The 8111-nt window shown below is 47.9% G+C and overlaps 1 protein-coding gene across 1 annotated transcript in view; it reads left to right on the top strand.

The window, feature by feature from the left end:
* The first annotated feature begins 1826 nt into the window (after positions 1-1826).
* LOC102812374 (serine/arginine repetitive matrix protein 3-like) overlaps positions 1827-8111 on the top strand; it is a 41879-nt gene continuing 35594 nt past the window's right edge. Inside the window, exon 1 of the mRNA XM_006859832.1 lies at positions 1827-2059. Coding sequence (XP_006859894.1) covers positions 1827-2059 — 233 coding nt within the window. The remainder of the gene's footprint in view (positions 2060-8111) is intronic.

Raw genomic sequence — 8111 nt, 5'->3', positions numbered from 1 at the left:
AAGGCCCGGAGGCAAGAGAGATGAAGAATGTGTGTGAGGTGGCTAGACAGGGAGGCAGGGTTGTGTCACTACTTCAAGGCTGCAAGGCTAGGTGACAGAAAGCCACTGGAGACTGTTAATTAGGACACAACACAGTCTGATTTGCACCTGGACCAATGTCCCAGCTTGCTAATAGAGGATGAACAGAAAGAGGCCTGAAGGGCGGAGAGTCAATCAAAGTGACAGGACAGGTCTTGGGTTAGGGTGATGACAGATGCAAAGAGAATGTGCACATATGTAAGTAATGTGGAGAACTGGGGATAAAGACCAAACTTCATGAGAAGTGACTGGTGGTAGGTCAGGATAAAGGCCAATATCCTAGTTCTGTGTCCAATCGATAGAAAGGTTCCAAGAATCAGGCAAAATGACCAAGGTGGGTGTTTGAGGGCATAGTGAGTGGGTGATGCTTCCAGGGAAAGTCCTACTAGAGCTGAGAGTTCAGGGCTGACTAGGAACAGAGGGGAAGTCAGCAGGGATTGGGAGTGGACAGGGTCCTGAGAGAGGGGTTAGCAGAGCAGCTTTTGTCTATAAGCCTCCAGGTACAGGTAGGAATCAGCGAAGGATAGTGGCTTTCTCTGGGTCACACAGCAAGTAGTGGAGGAAACTGCCTGAATCCCAGACACTTGAGGCTCTTGGGATGATCATTTGTCACCTCATCACTCTGTCCGTTTCAAAGATGCTCTTTGCCTTTTCGTTGCCATGGCTTTGAACAGCCCCACCCCCATCACTCTGAGGCCAGTCTGGATGTGTGTGTTTGGGGACTGGTTGTAGGGAAGGACCCATCCAGGGTGCCCAGACATAGCCAATCCCTCTTCTCTTCCCCTCCATCCACCCCTTCCCATCCCACTCTCTGGGAAGAAGGCCTCCCTGTTGCTTAGCAACTAGCAGAGCCTTGGAGAAAGGAAATGGAAATAGCTCAGGAGGTGCCTCCGCCCAGGGAAGGTCTGTAGTATCCATGTGTTCTGGACCTCTACTTGGAGCCTAGCGTGGCCTTCTTAACTCACAAACCATGCTGGCCCGCCACCCGACTCCAAACCTGCAGGAAGAGTGGTTACCTAGAAAGCTAACATCAACATCACGATCGCCGACATTGTCAGTATTTCCAGATTGTGGGCTTCAGTCTGGATTAGATCCCCACTAGAATGTTGACCAGATCAAATTGGAAACTGTACCTGGGGCGGAAATGGAACTGCCCAGTTTTCCTATTGCTGCAGGGCAGCCCTGGGAGTAGGCTGGGAGGTGGGGCACACTGCTCTGTGACCCCCACAGCCAAAACCAGGATAATGGAGTAAGAGATGTGAGGAGGGCTGATCCACGTGGTCTGTGAGTCACAGGCCAGAGTTAGGGCAATTGGAGAGGAGACAGATTAAGCTGAAATTGAAGGAAAAACAAGAATATAACTAGCACTCAGTGGTCTTCAGACCACGATTGGCTAGGAGTTAGTGAGGAGTGTTCGAAAGCCGCCCTAGGTTGCTACAGTCCCTTGAGATGCCAGGATCTGGAGACAAGGGACCTAGAATCCCGGAGTCCAGGCTGCATCCACCCATTTTACAGATGGGAGAGCCCAGTATCCCATCCCTCCTGGTGTCCTCAGGTGTGACCCAAAGGTGCAAAGCCGTCGTCAGCCCACCCCTTTCCAGCCGGAGGGGAAGCGGATTAGCGCCTTGGGTGGACCCTTAAATCTCCAGGATTAACCCCGAACAGCGAGTTCAGTGGGTGATGGAGAAGTGACCATCCCGCCCCGGGTCTGTGTCTGTCCCGCAGGGCCGGCGACCGAGGCCAACGTCATGTCTTCGGCTGTGAATAACGGGGCAGCCAGCCTGCCGTCCGCGCCCGACGCCTCGAATGGCTTCCCGCAGCCGGGCGCTTCCTCCGGGGCCTGGCCGCGGGCGGAGGAGGAGCTGCGCGCCGCCGAGCCGGGCCTGGTGAAGCGCGCCCACCGCGAGATCCTGGACCACGAGCGCAAGCGGCGCGTGGAGCTCAAGTGCATGGAGCTGCAGGAGCTGATGGAGGAGCAGGGGTGAGCGCGGCCGGAAAAGCCCAAGGCACCGCGACCACGGAACCCAGGCCAAAGGCTGGGGGCGGAGCCCGAGGGCGGGGGCGGGGCCCGAGGGCGGGGCTGGGACCCGGGTTGGAGCTCAGTTGCAGAGTCTGGGCAAGGGACCAAAGTCTAAACCCATCCTCTTATGAGGAGTGGATTCTGACTCATGTTGTTAGGTTCTGTTGAGTCGGTTCTGACTTACAGTGTTCCACAGAGTAGAACTGTCCCCATAGCGTTTTCGAGGCTGTAAATCACATACTGCCTCATCTTTCTCCCGAGGAAATGCTGGTGAGTTCAAACCTCCCGCTTTTTGCTTGACAATTCAATGCTTAACCCACGGCACCACCATGGATAACCAGTTGGGGTAAAGCCGTGCAAACTAAGTGCACCTTTCATTCATTTACTAGTTCATTCAATCAATAAGCTGTCTTTGAATGCCTGTTCTTTGTTAAGCTTGGAACTGGACTGGAATCATGCCGTCTAGATGAGGAAAGAGGCCTTAATTTCCCCTTCTATGGAATATTTGTGTCCATCCTGAAAAAAAAAAAGGGACCCCACAGAATGCGAAAATTATAGAACAACGTCATTAGTATCATGATGTTGTCGTTGTTAGGTCATCCAGTCGGTACCGACTCACAGCACAACAGAAGGAAACACTGCCCGATCATGGGACAACCTCACTACTGTTGCCACGCTTGAGCCCACTGATGCTAGCACTTTGCCAATCCACCTCACTGGAGGGTCTTCCTCTTTTTCTCTGACCCTCCACCTTACCAAACATGATATCCCTCTCCAGTGACTGGTCCCTCCTGACAGTATGTCCGAAGATTTAGAGATGAAGTTTGGCCATCCTAGCTTCCAAGGAGCACTCTGGCTGTACTTCTTCCAACACAGATCTGTTGGTTCTTTTGGCAGCTCATGGTACTTTCAATATTCTCCTCCAACACCATAACTCAAAGGCATCAATTCTTCTATGGTCGTCCGTATTCACTGTCCAACTTTCACATGCATATGAGGTTGCTGAAAGTACCATGGCTTGGGTCAGGTGCACCTTAGTCCTCAAACTGACATCTTCGCTCTTCAACACTTTAAAGAGGTCTTGTGCAGCAAGTAAAATTTTACTGAAAATAATTCAAAATTGTTGCGGTAGTATGTTGATAGGGAGAGGCCAAAAATTCAATCTGGATTTAGAAGAAGATGTGGAGCTAAATACATCATTGCTGATGCCGAATGGATCATGGCTGAAAGCAGAGAATACCAGAAAGACGTTTATTTATTGTCTACACAAAGGCATTAGACTGTGTGGATAATAACAAACTATGGATAACATTGACAAGGATAAGAGTTCCAGATCATTGCATTGTGCTCATGCAGAACCTGTAGCATATAGTCCTTCTAGCAGAACAAGTTTACTTACTACTTGGTTTAAAATCAAGAAAAGTGTGCCCTAGAGTTGTATTCTTTCACCATAGTTCAATCTGTATGCTGAGCAAATAATCCAAGAGGCTGGACTACATGAAGAAGAAAGAAACATCAGGATTGGGTTACGGTTCATTGTTGTTAGGTGTTATCGAGTTGGTTCTGACTCATAGCAACTTTGTGCACAACAGAATGAAACACTGCCCAGTTCTGCACCATCCTCACAATCGTTGCCACCCTTGAGCCCATTGCTGCTGCCACTTTACCAAACATGATGTCCTCCAGGGACTGGTCCCTCCTGATAACATGTCCAAAGTATGAGAGACAAAGTCTCATCTCTGGCTTCTAAGGAGCACTCTGGCTGTATTCTTACAACACAGATTTGTTTGCTGTTCTGGCAGTCCATAGTACTTTTAATATAACACCATAACTCAAATGCATCAATTCTTCTATGGTTTTCCTTATTCATTGTCCAGCTTTCACATGCATATGAGGTTATTGAAAATACCATGGCTTGGGTCAGGGGCACCTTAGTCCACAAACTGACATCTTTGCTCTTGAACACTATAAAGAAGTCCTGTGCAGGAGATTTGCCTAATGCAAGATGGTGTTTCACTTCTTGACTGCTGCTTCCATGAGTGTTGATTGTGGATCCAAGAAAAATGAAGTCATTGACAACTTCAATCTTTTCTCCATTTATCATGATGTTATTTATTGGCCCAGTGGTAAGATTTTTGGTTTTCTTCACATTGAGGTGTAACCCAGACTGAAGGCTGTGGTCTTTGATCTTCATCAGCAAGCAAGGTTGTATCATCTGCATATCACAGGTTGTTAATGAGTCTTCCTCCAATTCTGATGCCGCATTCTTCGTCAATAATCCAGCTTCTCAGATTATTTGCTCAGCAGGCAGATTGAATAAGTAAGGTGCTAAATAACAAAACCGTGGCACACACCTTCCCTGATTTTAAGCCTTGTTCTGTGCAAACAACTACCTCTTGGTCTGTATACAGGTTCCTCATGAGCACAATTAAGTGTTCTGGAATACCCATTCTCTGCAATGTTGTCCATAGCTTGTCAGCATCAATTCAGTCGAAAGCCTTTGCATAGTCAATAAAGCAAAGGGATTTCATTTTATTTATATCCACAATCAGTGCTCATGGAAGCAGCAGTCAAGAAATGAAATGAGGCATTGCATTGGGCAAATTTGCTGCAAAAGACCCCTTTAAAGTGTTCAAGAACAAAAATGTCAATTTTTGAATTGTGAACTTGGTAAAGAATATTGAAATTACCATGGACTGCCAAAAGAGCAAACACATCTGTTTTGGAAGAAGTGCAGCCAGAATGCTCCTTAGAAGTGAGATTGGCAAGACTTTATCTCATGTACTTTGGACATATTATCAGGAAGGACCAGTCCCTGGAAAAGGAAATTATGTTTGGTAAAGAAGAGGGTCATCAAAAAAGGGAAGACACCCCAATAAGATAGACTGGCTGCAAAAATGGGTTCAAGCATAGGAACAATTGTGAGGATGGCCCAGGACTGAGCAGTGTTTCATTCTGTTATGCATCAGGTTGCTAGGAGTCAGAACTGACTGCACAGCACCTAATGACAGCTATAGAATGGGGGAATGGAGCTGTCCAGATTCTGAAGGACTCAGTGCCGGCAAGTGCAATGAGCCTCTAGTATGGAAGCCTCTGCTTGCTCAGCCAAAGATTCTGGGACATCGTACCCAGAACCTAGCTCAGGGTTCACTTTACCTAGTTCAAGGTCACCATGAGTTGAAACAAACTGAACAGCAACTTATAGGAGGCCTGGTGATATAGTGGTTAAGTGCTCAGCTGCTCATCGAAAGGTTGGTGGTTGGAAGCTGTCAACTGCTCCTCAGGAGAAATCTGTGGCAGTCGATGGAGCAGTTCTACTGTGTCCCAAGGGTCACTATGAGTTGGGATCAACTTGATGGCAATGACAACAAACAACAACAAGTCCTTAACCAGTTTCAGGAGCACACAGTGTGCTAGTAATGCTGGGACATAGGGCCAGACCAAAGTCACTTCCTGTCCTCAGACACCTCCCACACCCACACCTACCTAAGAACAGAAGTAAGTATGGTGAGGACCAATTTTAACTACCTGTAGATTGAAATCAGGGTTCTAAAACTCACAGGGCCAAGTGCTTCCATAGCTGAGAAGAGAAGACATTTGAATGGGCCTTAAAGGATAAATAGGAGTTTATCAGAATGAGAAGAAGGACATGTTGGAGATCCCCAATCTCTCATCCCACCCTCAGTCAGTAAGAGTTAGGGAGCCCTCTCATCCAACTCAAATGGAGCAAAAGGCAGAGAAACAGAGAACTACAGCCCCACTGTGCCGCTCTAAGGAGAGCTGGTAGTCTCAGTAGAGCCCTTTTGCATCTGCCTCAAATACTTTGAAACAAGTAGGCTAACTACTGAGGGACAAGTGAGGACCCGGGCCTGCCCACAAACCTGCACTGTCAGCTAACTAAGAAACCAGATAGTCCCTTTCCATGAGATTGTTCCTAGAGCCACGGCTGGGCCAGACACTGACCAGGCTGGTCCCCAAGAAGCAGCCAAGACCTGGGCCATCCTCCTGTGGACCAAACAGAGCCAACCACTTGCTTAAGGCAGGAGCAAAGCTAAGCCTGGGACCAGGCACCAGGATGCTGCCCAGCAGGATCATTTGAGGGGAGAAGAAAGAGGAGGGGACAGGGACTTGGTGCTCCACTCCATCTGGGGACTCGGTGGTTGGTGGTAAGACCCTTCAGAAAAGGATGGAAGGATGTTGGAGAGAGAAAGCAAGGAGACCTCCAGCTGTTGATGAAATCAGGTTTGATGAGCAGTGGATGTGGGAAAAGGAAATGAGATTCCCAAAGGGCGGGGCTGGGCAGGGATGGGGCAGGGCGTGTCCACCCACAGAAAGAACCACAGGACCTTCATTAAACCTGGGAGGTTGGGACCTTCATTAAACCTGCTGAGCTAGGAGACTCAAGGAGTGAGGGAGTGTGGGTAGGTGGGTGTGGTTGGGAACAAGAAGGATGACAGGGACAGACTCGGGCCAGCCTTCAAAGTTTTATTCTTGGAAACTGCTACTCTCCCTCCTATAACCCCACCCCTCATTGAACCCAACCCTCTTGAACCCCCTTCTCCTCACTGAGCCTTGCCATCTGGACAGCCTGCCACCTCCAGAGCCCCTTGCTTCCACTGGCACCCCATGGCTTCCTCCTCTGTGGGACCCCAGCGCCTGGCTGCCTAGGTGAGGGTTTCGGGTGCAGGTAGCCTCAGCAGATGATGGCATTTGACCGTGTCCTGGGTATCCATCTGCCCATCTCCCCCAGCGACTGCATCAAAGTCCCAGGGCACCAAGGATCCCTACCCCCTGGGAAGAACCCACTAGGTCTCCAAATGTTTAGTTAGGTCCCTTAGGTTGATGGATGACAGCTAATTCACTGGATGGGTGTTGCATCTATCTCCCCAAGGAGTCTCTGCATTCACCCTGTGGTCATGAGGGTCATGTGCAGCAAAGCCCTGCAAGACATAATGCCCCCACCTCAGTCCCAGACATCCTCCACCCGTACTTGGCCCATCTTGTCCCACCCCTTTCGGTGAGAATACCAGCAAGGTGGACAGAGCATGGCTTTGAGTGATGAGCCCTCCTCTCTTCTGGTTATGTTTCTTCATCTGTAAAATGGGAATGATGTTGCATCATGTACTGAGCTATGAGGAAGACAAATTGAGGGCGAAGGTAGTGATTTTCTAGGCAGTCTTGAGCCCAGGCAAAACCAGAAGTAAATACTTTTGACTCCAGGAGCCTCTTTGAAAATGCAAAGCCATTTGGTTGTGTGGATCATAACAAATTATGTATAATATTGCATGGGATGGGAATTTGAATGGGAATTTCTGAACACTTAACTGTGTTCAGGTAGTATCTGTACATAGATCTAAGAGGCAGGCATTCAAACAAAATAAGGGGGATACTCTGTAGTTTAAAGTCAGGAAAGGTGTGCACCAGGGTTGCAACCTTTCACAATACTTATTCAATTTCTATGCTGAGTTAATAATCTGAAAAACTGGACTCTGATTATTTATCATTTATATGAAGAAAAATGTGGCATCAGGATTGGAAGAAGACTCTTTAACAACCTGCGATATGCAGATGACACAACCTTGCTTGCTGAAAGAGAAGAGGACTTGAAGTACTTACTGATGAAAACCAGAGACTAACAGTTTTCAGTATGGATAAAGAAAACAAAAAGTCTCACACCTGGACCAATAAATATTATGCTAGACAAAGAAAAGATTGAAGTTGTATGGATTTAATTTTACTTGGATCATCACTCATCATTCCATCAACGCTCATGGAAGCAGCAGTCAGGAAATCAAATGATGTATTGCATTGGGAAAATCTACTGCAAAAGATATCTTCAAGGTGTTAAAAACTTACAGTTGCACATGATCTGAACCCTAGTACTTTCAATCGCCTCATATGCATTTGAAAACTGGACCATGAATGTTGTTGTTGTTGTTATGTGCCGTGGAGTCAGTTCCCATAGCGACCCTGCACAGGGTTTCCAAGGCTGTTAATCTTTACGGGAGCAGAA

This window comes from Chrysochloris asiatica, unplaced genomic scaffold (genome assembly GCF_000296735.1).
Source record: "Chrysochloris asiatica unplaced genomic scaffold, ChrAsi1.0 scaffold00034, whole genome shotgun sequence".
In the NCBI taxonomy this organism is placed as follows: Eukaryota; Metazoa; Chordata; class Mammalia; order Afrosoricida; family Chrysochloridae; genus Chrysochloris; species Chrysochloris asiatica.
This window is presented reverse-complemented; position numbering and strand designations above follow the sequence as displayed.